Source organism: Dipodomys spectabilis, unplaced genomic scaffold (assembly GCF_019054845.1).
Source record: "Dipodomys spectabilis isolate Male_0828 unplaced genomic scaffold, ASM1905484v1 ptg000169l, whole genome shotgun sequence".
Classification (NCBI taxonomy): domain Eukaryota; kingdom Metazoa; phylum Chordata; class Mammalia; order Rodentia; family Heteromyidae; genus Dipodomys; species Dipodomys spectabilis.
The window spans coordinates 6,677,222-6,689,691 of NW_024870846.1; the positions used below are offsets into that span (position 1 = coordinate 6,677,222).

Sequence of the window (12,470 nt, forward strand, 5' to 3'; positions counted from 1 at the left end):
ATACACCAGCCTGAGACTCCTGTGAGTAGAGTGTCCCCCCAGGAGCCCAGGAGACCACTTGCCACTGCAGAGTAAACTTCCAGAAGACGTCACCCCAAAAGATGAAAAGAGGTAAAATTTGCTTTAGGAGAAGTTGGAAAAAGAATTTACGACTGCATGGGTTTAAAAGTCCTCCCACAGATACCTCTTCTGTGACGACCAGGGGCTTTGGGCTCCTCTGGAGCTCTCCTCCTCCCTACCTATCCTGCCATAGGCTCCACCTAAAGAATGCTCTGTGCTAGCCAGCTCAAGCAGTCACGAGATGATCCTCTCCATCTGGCCATACTCTGCTAAACTTCTTTGGTTAGACTGGTACTGACTGAAACCATGAGCAAAGGAACAACGTCAGTAAAGGATAGACCATGAAAGTGGCTCATAACCAGAGTAATCATAGCACACAATTTTCTTTGTCAACATTAATTTTTAATGATAAAACAAGTGCCTGAAAGAGAATGATTCCTCACTACCAAACACAAATTTCTTTGTGATAAAATACGCAGAACAGAGCATTTATCGCTTTCTCATTTCTAAGCGTTCCGCGGCAGTAAGTGCATTCGCATTCGGCACCCCATCTCCTCCATCTATCTCCAGAACTTTCTCATCTTCCCAAATTCAAATTCGATCCTCGTTAAACACGAGCCCCCAGCCCTCGCCCAATGAGCCCTGGTAACTTCTATTCTTCCTGCCTTTCCTCTATGACTTTTGACTTCTAAAAGTAAGGTACAGGTTAGATCTTAAATGTCCCCAGAGACCCAGGTACTAAAGCCTTAGTCTTCAGTTCAGCAACTTGAAATGCTAAGGTCTAATGGGCTGTCTTTAGTCATCAAGGGGCGCATCACTAAAGTGAGTAGTAGGACTCTGGCCTCTTCCTTTCTTGTGCTCCAAACCAAGAGGTAAACAAATGCTCTTTTCCTCTGATGTGCCACAGAAGACCCTAAACCATCCACAGGGATGGCGGATCACAGACTTAAACCTCCACAAGTGTGAGCCACGCCAGCTGTTTCCTCTCTGGTATTTGTACAGCAATGCCAAGGTACCTCATATAAGTGGGATCACACAATCTTTCCTTTATCCTTTTCTTTTCAGGCACTGAGTTGTGAACTCAGGGCCGTGGACTTCCTTGGCTTACTTGTTCAGCTTGTGCTCTATCATTTGAGCTATGCCTCCAACCCAGCTTTTTGCTGGTTTGACATGGAGTCTTATGGACTTTTCTGCCTCAACGGCTTTGAAACAGGACCTTCCAGATCTCAGCCTCCTCAGTAGCTAAGATCATAGGTGACTTTTGTTGTATTTATTTTCACGTAATGCTCTGAAGATTTATCCACATCATAGCACACTTCCAGTTTCTTCCTTTTTAATGCTGAGTAATTTTGTGTGTGTATATATGTGTGTCCATTCCTCAGAACATGGATATTTTGGTAATTTGAGCCTTTGGCTGCTACTGATGCTGGTGTTTGATTTTTTTCCTCAACAAAATTTGTTGCTGTTTTTTTTTTTTTTTTTTTAACATTTTTATTTGCAAATGCTAAAAACAGAGGAGTTAGTCAGGCGCCAGTGGCTCACACCTGTAATCCTAGCTACTCAGGAGGCTGAGATCTGAGAATTACGATTCAAAACCAGCCCAGGCAGGAAAAGCTGTGAAACTCTTATCTCTAATAAACCACCAGAAAACCGAAAGTGGCACTGTGGCTCAAGTGGTAGAGTGCTTGCCTTATGCTGAAGAGCTCAGGAATAGCGCCCAGGCCCAGAGTTCAAGCTCCATGACCCACCAAAAAACAAAAACAAACAAACAAACAAAAAACCCAGAGGAGTTACAGTTACACAAGTAGGGCAAATAGCACGTTTCCTTCTGGACAATGTCATCCCTTCTCTCTTTCTCTCCCAGTTTTCCCTTCCTATCCCATCTACAAGTTGTCTAGTTCATTATCAACATAGTGTCCAGTGAATACCATTGCTGCATTTGTTCATCCTTTGTCCCTCCATTTCTAATAAAACATGGTTTCTAATAAAAAGAAAATATCAGGACTTGGAATGTGGCTCAGTGGTAGAGTACGTACCTTGCATGCATGAAGCCCTGGGCTCGATTCTTTAGTACCACATACAAGAAAAAGCCAGAGGGGCTGGGAAGGTGGCTCAGTGGTAGAGCACTTGCCTTGCATGCACGAGGCCCTGAGTTTGATTCCTCAGCACCACATAAAGAAAAAAGCTGGAAGTGGCAGTGGCTCAAGTGGTAGAGTGCTAGCCTTGAGATGAAGAGCTGAGGGACAGTGCCCAGGCCCAGAGTTCAGGCCCCACAACCGGACCCAAAAAAGAAAGAAAGAAAGAAAGGAAGGAAGGAAGGAAGGAAAAGCTAGAAGTATTGCTGTGGCTCAAGTAGTAGAGCTCTAGCCTTGAGCAAAAAGAAGCTAAGGGACAGTGTCTAGGCCCAGAATTCAAACTCCAGGACTGGCAAAAAAGAAAGAAAGAAAGAAAGAAATGAAAGAAATAAACAAGTGAAAGAAAGAAAGAAAGGAAGGAAGGAAGGAAGGAAGGAAGGAAGAAAAACTCAGGCCACAATAAAAGAAAGCTTTCTGATAAAGTAATTGCCTCTGAAATCAGAAAGTGGATTATCTTCAAAGCATGAGCTCTGGCTATTCTATTGCAATTAACATATAATAGCCACAACCTTGTTAAAAAAAAAAAAACAAGTTACACATGATAAACACAACCTGAGTTACAGAATTATAACCCCTTTATTACAACTACTTAAAAAGTTACAAAAGGATATTTCACAACTTGCTAAGGTTCAAGGTTACACAGGAAGAAAATAGAATGATGCCAGCCAGTGCAGTCAAGCATCTCTAGCCAAAAAATAAAAATAAAACAGTGAGCCAGTTGCCTTTCATCAGTGCACACCAATTAACTCAATAATTTTTCCTCAAATCCCCAAATTACCTGCGTTCCTGAAGCACGTCCTGTCTCCCTTTCCAGCATCACTGCCAAATTCTTTCCATTTTGTCATGTCATTTCTTTTCCTTGATTCATTTACTTGGGCCAAATGCACCTATCCAGTTTTTTTTTATTGCTTATTGTTATTGTAAGGTGATGTACAGAGCTTATACAGTTACATAAATCCACTAAAGAGTACATTTCTTTTTGAATGGGAAGATTAGCTTCATTGTTTATATGCCTTGCATGCCCTCCCCATCAGCACCATCTGGCATTGGAGTCTAGGGACCAAGGTGGGGAGCTTTTCTTTACAGTGAGTTGGGACAATCCCTGCTTTTCCTGCTCCTCTGGCCTGAGTGACACACAGATGAAGGAGTGGTCAGGAGCAGAGCACGACCTGGCCTGGGAGTGGAGAAGAGGAGGTGGGTGGAGATATCTCATGGTACACTGGTTCATTACCATGGAATCAGAAAGCAGAGCTGCACACACTGAAATCAAAGGAGGATATTCTTCGGAGAGGATCACGAGGGCTCAATAACTATGTTCATATGATCATATAAAATGATGCCTAACCAAGTGAACTACAAGAAATGGAAGCAAGAGGTTTCTTATTGTAGTGTTTACAGTTCTTTTTTTTCTTTCGTATTAGTCCCTTTTGTTGATTTTTTAAATTTCTGTACCCTTTGTCTTGTATATAAGTTTATCTGATTTGGAGAGGGGAAGGGGGAGCATAGAAATGGTAGGACAAAGGGTGAACCAATTCAGCAGTGATATTCACTAGACACTGTGTTGGAAATGAACTATACAACTTAGGGGAAAGGGTCGGGAGGAAAAACTGGGAGAAATTGAGGGAGGAGAGGACACTGTTCAAAAAGAAATGTACTCATTACCTGACTTATGTAACTGTAACCCTTCTGTACATCACCTCCGCAATAAAAAAAGGAGAAAGAAAGAGTTGTTGAGGGTTTTTTTTTTATTGTTTTGTTGTTTGTCATTTTCTATAAACAATGTTTTCAACATTTTCAATACTTTTGGCAATTCCCAGAGCTTAGTCACTTTTTGTGCTGAACAGTATCTTCTTCTTCTAAATAGTAAAGCTTTTAACCCAGTTTAGCATTAGAACTCCCAAGTTCATTTACAAGTTCTCTCCTGTCTTGGCTCAGGTCAGCCTCAGGCCCGGCAGCTGCCCGAAAAAGGAGGCAGAACTCTGTTTCCTTTATAGCCCTTTTCCTTACTGATAAATAATTATGATTTTAGTCCTTTCTTTCCAGGCTTTATGCTTTCATTATTTTGGGAATTTCAGTTGAGTATTAGCAGAAAAAGGCATCCATGTTTTGTTCTTAATTTTTTTAATAAATCAAATCTTTCAATTTTGTAACTGACGTGTACAGGGAAATGAATTGGGGAGCTTGAAATTCTATAATGAGAGTCTGGTGGATGTCTATCATTTAAAATCTGTAATAACAATCATCTATGTGAATGCTAATGTCTGTAGTTTTATTTTGTATTAGCATTTGTTAGAATTAACTTTTGAGTATGTGTATGTTTTGTGTATTACTGTGTTGTAAATTATAATGCATGCATAGAGTTGCATAACCATCACCACAGTCAAAACACAGAATAGTTCCATTACCCAAAAACCTCCCTGTTATTCTTTTAGTCACTCTAATCCTTACTTCCTGCTTTAGCAACATCCCAAAGTTTTTCCATGATGTATATTTGTTTTAATTCATCTCAAAGTATTTCATTTCCCCTGTGGTTTTTAAAAATTTCTATTGAACGGTATATTTTTAAATTTCTACCTGGTTGTGAATTTCCCAGATTTTTTCCATTTATTGAGTTCTAAGACAATTCCCAAGTGGTCACAGAGACATATTTGTGTGTTTTTAAATTTGTTGAGGCTTGTTTAATGGCCCAGATATAGCATATTTTGGAAAATGTACTGAAGAAAAATATGTACCCTGCTGTTGTTGAATGACATGTCCATTGGTTTCATTTGATGCTCAAAACCTCTATTTCCTTGTTTATCCTCTATCTAGTTGTTCTAGCCATGTGGAAAGTGGAAAATGGAAGTCTCTGTTACTATTACATTGCCTAGGGGCTGGGAAGGTGGCTCAGTGGTAGAGCGCATGCCTTGCATGCCAGAGGCCCTGGGTTCGATTCCTCAGCACCACATAAGCAAAAAGAAAAAAGCCGGAAGTGGCGCTGTGGCTCAAGTGGTAGAGTGCTAGCCTTGAGCTGAAGAGCTGAGCGATAGCACCCAGGCCCAGAGTTCAGGCCCCACAACTGGACCCAAAAAAACAAACAAACAAAAAATGCATTGCCTATTCTCCCTTCAGTTCTATCAATTTTGCTTTATGGATCTTGCAGCCCTTTGTCAGGCACAAATTTGTTTATGATTGTTGTGTCTTTGTGATTATTTATCTTGTTAACATTATATCATGCTACTCCATCTCCAGTAAAAGTTCAGTTATAAAGTCTATTTACTCTCATATTAGTTTTTGTACTTGATCTCTCTTTTGGTATTCTTTGTGTGCTATCTTTTTTCTATTCTTTCACTTCATGCCTTTTTGGCTTGAATTTAAGCTATGTCTTATAGTTAAGTTTTATAGTTGAGTAATATTTACCTAGTCTTACTGAACTCTCTGTACTTTCTTTAATTATAAGGCTGATTCATTCATTTACGTTTAATGTAATTACTGAGCAGGCAGGGCTTCCACCTGCTATTTGACCACTTGTTTTCTGTATGTATTGTAGGTTGTTTTTCTGTTTTATCACTACTGGAATTTTGGTGTTAATCATTTTAGAGTATTGTTTTAACTTTGCTAGTGTTATCCGTAATCCTACCTTGTGTGTGTGTGTGTGTGTGTGTGTGTACGCGCGCGTGTGTCTGTGCGCATCTGTGCATGCATGCTTAAGTTATTTTTCTGGAGGTGTCCTGGGACCATAAATAAAAATCTTAATTCAAGTGAGTCTGTGTTAATACCAACTTAATTTCAATTGTATGTTTAAAAAAAGTTTGCTCTAATATAGCTTACTCTTTCACCATTTTTGTGCTACTATCATCACAAAAATAGCATCACTGTAAGTCTATCAACACAGTTTTAAAATGATGGCTTTATACATTTGTCTTTTAAAACAGGAGAATAAATGAGTTGTAAATCAAAAATACAATGATATTACTGCTATAATCATGTATTTAGATGCTGCACCACTGTTTTTTGTTCATACACTTTTGAGTTACTCTCTAGGGTTCTTTTATCTCAGTTTGAAGGACTCCTTTATCATTTCTTGTAGGACATTTTTTTTGGGGGGGGGGGGTCCGGTCGTGGGGCCTGAACTTTGGGCCTGGGCGCTGTCCCTCAGCTCTTCAGCTCAAGGCTAGCGCTCTACCACTTGAGCCACAGCGCCACTTCTGGCTTTTTTCTTTTTGCTTATGTGGTGCTGAGGAATCGAACCCAGGGCCTCAGGCATGCAAGGCAAGCGCTCTACCACTGAGCCACCTTCCCAGCCCCCTTGTAGGACATTTTTTAATCCTGGTATATCTATTTCTCTTCTACTTGCTCTACAGTGTTTCAGAATTTGAAGTATTTCATCCCAATATCTCATATCCTTTAGGTTTCTGAGAAGAAACTGGTAGTCTGTCTTTCTGAGGATGACTTGTCCATAGCAAGTTGCTTCTCTTTGATGCTTTCAGGATCTCTTCTTCTCCCTTCAGTAATTTCATGGTTACATGTTATTCCAGGTTCTGTTGAGGAACAGAATGTGTTCCTAATAGAAGGTGTGTGTGTAGATTTTTTTTAAAGATAAGTTTACATAATTAAAAGCTAAAGATAGCCTGCACAGAAATGGCTATCTGCATGTGGAAAGCTAAATAACATGGTAGCTGCTCAATTTAAAAAAGAAAGAAAGAAAGAAAGCCTCAGGACTGAGGGCAGGGGGTAATGGTGCAGCATATGAGGTTGACGCCTACAAAGCTCCATGGAAGGTTACTCCTGTGAGTCTGTATTGAAAGGATAAAGACGCTGGAGTCTGAGATTCTGGCATGGCGGCAGAAGAAGCCATTCATAAGTGATAGAAACTTGTCTGTCTCCTTTTCTCCATCCAAGACCGCAGTGCATTGAACCACACTGCCCACGTATTCAAGGTGTGTTCCTAACCTTAGTTACTGGCCCTGCAAGTCCATCAGCTCTGACCAAAGGTGTGCATTCACTTCTAGTATCCCAGCCTTTTTCAACCCAATCAGTTTGACAAGATTCACTTAACCTTTACATGCATCTAGATGAGGCTCTGAGCTTCTCCAACCTGTGATTTGTCAAGGTTTTAAATGCACACCTTGACCGCGGTGGGGCAGAGCTGAGGCCTTGGATGTCACACATGTTTAGTCATTATTTCCCCAAACACTCGCGCCATTTTCTTTCTCCTCTCTTTTTGATCCTCTGAGTATGAAGTTTGTGCTCGCTGGCATCCAAAGGGCCTCTAAGGCTGTTTTTCTTCCCTTTTGTTTCTTCTCATCCTAGGACCAGATAATCTCAGTGTCTCAGGGACTTGTATTCAAGTTTCATTGATGCTTTGTGCGTGTGTGTGTGCTTGTGTGTATGTGTGTGCGTGCATGTGCGTGTGCGCGTGCATGTGTGCATCCATGCGTGTGTATGCATGTGCGTGTGCCCGTGCATGTGTGTGCATGTGCGTGGGCACATACACGTGTGTGCATTGCGTGTGCGCGTGCGTGTGCGTGGGCAGGCGCGTGTCCTGGCACTTGAACTCAGTGCCTCGGCGTAAGGCAGCAGCACTTGGCCACTTGGGTCATAGCGCCAATCCTAGCGGATGACGGCCTTTCCTGCCCAGCTGGCTTCGAACCGCCATCCTCAGACCTCAGCCTCCCGCGTTTCGTTTCCGACAGCGGTCCGCGGCGGCCGCGCTCCGGGCCTGCCCACCCGGGGCGGTGGGACGCGCGGGAACCCGCCGGCGGGCCGCAGCACCACCGAGACGCCGTCCTGTCCTCCACGGCGGCCCGCCCCGCCCCCACCGGAAGAGGGAGGGGGGAGGGCAGAGCGGCCACGTCACTTCCGGCAGCCTCGCCTACAAGAGTCGCAAAAAGCGGATTCTGAGGACGGCCGCCACCTGAAGCTGCGCACCGCTGCGTTGGGCCGGGGCCCGGGTGTGGTCTGGAGCGGAGTCCGAGTCCGGCCTGCGCACCCGGCCGCCCGAGCAGGGTTTAGGCTTGCACGCCCGCCAGGGCTGCGCCGGAGAGCCAGCCCGGTTCCGGCCCGCACTGAGAGGAGGGCTGCGCCCGGCCCGGTTCCGGCCCGCACTGAGAGGAACGCTGCGCCCGGCCCGGTTCCGGCCCGCACTGAGAGGAACGCTGCGCCCGGCCCGCACGCCTGTGAGGCCTGCGCCCGACCCGGCTCCGGCCTGCACGCTCGTGAGGCCTGCGCCCGGCCCGGCTCCGGCCTGCACGCCTAGCGGGCCCGAGCACGGCTCCGGCCCGCACGCTGGTGAGGCCTGCGCCCGGCCCGGTTCCGGCCCACACTGAGAGGAGGGCTGCGCCCGGCCCGCACGCCTGTGAGGCCTGCGCCCGACCCGGCTCCGGCCTGCACGCCTAGCGGGCCCGAGCCCGCACGCTGGTGAGGCCTGCGCCCGGCCCGGTTCCGGCCCGCACTGAGAGGAACGCTGCGCCCGGCCCGCACGCTGGTGAGGACTGCGCCCGGCCCACACCGGGAGGAAGGCTGCGCCTAGCTCGCACGCCTGTGAGGCCTGCGCCCGGCCCGGCTCCGGCCCGCACGCTAGTGAGGCCTGCGTGAGGCCTGCGCCCGGCCCGGCTCCGGCCCGCACGCCCGGCGGGCCCGAGCACGGTTCTGACCCGCACGCTCGTGAGGCCTGCGCCCGGCCCGGTTCCGGCCCGCACCCGCGAGGAGGGCCGCTGCGAGTCTGAGGCCCGTGGCCGGGCCTGGGGTCCGCGGCCTGCGAGGCCTGTGAGCGCCAGCCCAAGCCGCCCCGAGCAGCAGCCGCGCAGCCCCGAGGCCGGCCCGCAGGCGCCCCCGGCTCGCCCCGGCTGTCCACCGAGCTGCAACATGGCCGCACCGGACTCAGCATCCGGCCCCGTGCAGATGCTTCAGGAGGAAGCCCTGTGCGCCATCTGCCTGGATTACCTCTGCGACCCCGTGTCCATAGGCTGCGGGCACAACTTCTGCCGCGCATGCGTGACCCGGCTGTGGGGTGAGGAGGGTGATGACGAGTGGGAGGACTCGGAGTCGGAGGAGGACTCGGAGTCCGAGTCGGAGAGGGAAGAGGAAGAGGGGGACTCGGAGGAGGAGGAGGAAGTGGTGGAGGGGGAGGAAGTGGTGGTGGAGGAGGAGGAAGTGGTGGTGGAGGAGGAGGAAGTGGTGGTGGAGGAGGAGGAAGTGGAGGAGGAGAGGGGGGCCGTTGGCGGGTTGGATGGCTCCCTTCGCGAGGTGTTCTACCTGGGGGATTCTCGAGAAGGCGCCCTCCAGAACCAGGCCGGTGCCGGGGCGCAGGTCGGCGGGAACGAGGGCGACGCCGGCCCGGCTGCCGCAGACAGACACCAGCCTGGAAGCCCCAGCAGTGACGGCGGCGGCGGCGACGCCCTGGGACGCGACCTGAGAATCACCATCTATCCTGAAGAGTTCATGGATGCCTTGGACGCTATGGAGTACGAGGAGGAATACCTGAGCTCTGACAGCGACCTGTCTTCTTCCCCGCCCTCTGCTCGCAAGTTCACCTGTCCCCAGTGCCAGCAGACCTTCACGCGCCGCAACCTCCGTCCTAACCTGCAGCTAGGCAACATGGTGCAGATAATCCGCCAGATGTGCCCTGGCGATCATCTGGTCCACAGGGGGAGAGAGCAGGAGATGTGTTCCAGACACCAGGAAGCCATGAAGCTCTTCTTCGAGGCATTTAGAGAGCCCTCCTGCACCATGTGCCGAGCAAACAGTAACTGCGAGAGGGGCGCCGGTGGCAAAGGCGGTGCGGAAGAAAACAGCCAGTGACCTTGGTATTTTGCCGAGTGGCGCGGTGTGATACTTTCTGAGTGCTGCCACACCTTTGAGAGTAAATGAAGAACCTCCTGCAGTCTTGACTGAATGAGTGAGTACATCAAACTGGAGATTTAAGGAACGTCAGCTTCCCTTTTGTTACTATTAGTTGAAGTTAATCTACTGACCAAACTGCTTGTGTTCAAGATTAAGTTTTTCCAACAATGTATGTGCTGTTTTCACAGGTCTCTTACTTGACCAAAACATTTTGGTTGGGGAGTGGGCATGTTTAACTTAGGCTGTCTTCAAATTTATAGGAGTAATTTTGTCAGCCTCCCAAGTGCCGAGATTGCACCATGCTTGGATTAAAGGCTGTATCAAATAAATTGACTTGGGGACAGTTTTATAAAAATCTTATGTTGATAGTGGTTAGAGCAGTGCCATTTTAGAGCTGTTGTTTTGGCTAAGATTAAAGAGTTTGTTGTTTAAGGTCTACTGCAGCAGTCACCAGTCATCAAAAGAATCTGCACATCATCTAGAAATCTCTAGCTGTGCTGGCAACATATTGTAAAGAACAGTGTATTCCATCCCAGTTTGCTTTTGAAGATTTGAATGTCATTCAATGTTTTGGGTTACATATTGTTGCTTCCATATTATCATAGAGAACTGTATTCAGCTGAGTTCATGGACACACTAACTCCGACATTGGCATGCTGAAGAAAAAGGATTTGTATTTTATAAATTAAGGTTTTCAACAGACCTGGAACTTAAAATACATTGACCCTGAAGTGTTAGTGGGCAAATACCAACATCGTTTATTAAGCAAAACTTACAAAAATATGCGTGTGTACATATGTAAACAAATTCTCATAAAAGCAAAGTTTTTTGGGGTCATGGACCAAATTCATGAATGTTTTTTTCAAGAGAAGAAATGACATGTTTTTAATTTTGTGTAATGTGTTATGATCTTTCTTTAAGATCTATCTCTGGCAGTTTGGGAAAGAAATGTTTTTCACAATTATGTTCAATCCTCACTGTAAGAATTCAAGAGGTGTGTGTGGTTGTTTTGACTGGGAGATTAAAAAAAAAGAACAAAACTAAGGTCTGTAAACACAGGGAAAGACTATTGTTTTCATTGTTTCTTTTTTCTCTTGTTTTTAAATCTTTATTCTTCTTTGGGGTATCTTAAGTGTAAGAAAATAGTGTCACAGTGTTGAAAGCAACTTCTGTCTTGTTTTATTTGCTATATCAGGAAAGTAAAGGTTAGACTTAACAGTGATAGGGTTATCATATGGTCCAAATAAATTTTTCTAAAGTTCAGAGAAATCTGAAGTCATATTCCTCTTTTTTTTTTTTTTTCCCCAGTCGTGGGGCCTGAACTCTGGGCCTGGGCGCTGTCCCTCAGCTCTTCAGCTCAAGGCTAGCACTCTACCACTTGAGCCACAGCGCCACTTCCAGCTTTTTTCTTTTTTGCTTATGTGGTGCTGAGGAATCGAACCCAGGGCCTCAGGCATGCAAGGCAAGCGCTCTACCACTGAGCCACCTTCCCAGCCCCAGTCATATTCCTCTTCTCCAAGTGATGTTTGTGTTCTTAATCATGTTTGACCACTGCTGAGACTGGTCTACCGGCCAGTTAACAACTTGACTTTGATCCTCAGTTGCTGTGTACTCCAAGCCCCTTGACCAGCCAGAGTGAGACACCAGAGCCTTCCTAGGTCTTTCCTGGATGTGCACACAGTCTTTAATTCATGTGTGGCCTTCCAGTTCCCAGAATTATTTGAAGCCATCCAAAGTGCCTTCTTCCCATCTTATTTACTAATTAAAAATGTCTTTGTTCATTCATGTGTTCCAATAACTACTACCGTACCAGATAGATGCAATGCAAAACAAATTTTGACCAACTGTCCAGAGATAGGCAGTTCATAGCAAGCTGGAGTCAACAATCTTGGTCAAGTAAACAAGTAAGTATTTTCCAGGAGGGCTGGGAAGGTGACTCAGTGGTAGAGTGCCTTGCATGCCTGAGGCCCTGGGTTCGATTCCTCAGCACCACATAAGCAAAAAGAAAAAAGCCGGAAGTGGCGCTGTGGCTCAAGTGGTAGAACCCTAGCCTTGAGCTGAAGAGCTGAGGGACAGTGCCCAGGCCCAAAGTTCAGGCCCCACGATCGGACCCAAAAAACAAAATTTTTTTTCCAGGAAATTTTCAGGTAAGTCATATAAGGGCAGTTTCCTGAGGATGGTATTTTTTTTTTCCTCAAGCTTAAAAATCATTCTGATCCCAGTGGCTTCCAGGCTGAGATGCTCTCAATACCACTAGAGAGAGCTGTGGGAATAGCTCTAGTTAAAATTCCACAAAGCCCATTGTTCACACTGATGCCCAGCTTTTTTAAAAAACTTCAGAAAGTGCTTGTAGGATTGTTGTAGCCTTTGGTTATGTTCCAAAGTTCTAAAAAAAAAAAACCCACCTAATTTTTTTTTTCAGTCTGTTCTTGGTTTTATGGGTCTGGGAAT

The 12,470-nt window shown here is 46.2% G+C and overlaps 1 protein-coding gene across 1 annotated transcript; it reads left to right on the plus strand.

Moving 5' to 3' along the window:
* Positions 1-9,041: 9,041 nt before the first annotated feature.
* LOC122119458 (E3 ubiquitin-protein ligase TRIM52-like) lies at positions 9,042-9,977 on the plus strand. Its single transcript, XM_042693514.1, has 2 exons — positions 9,042-9,186; positions 9,451-9,977. Exons 1-2 carry the CDS (start codon positions 9,042-9,044, stop codon positions 9,975-9,977), a joined length of 672 nt encoding a protein of 223 aa, XP_042549448.1.
* Positions 9,978-12,470: the final 2,493 nt, after the last annotated feature.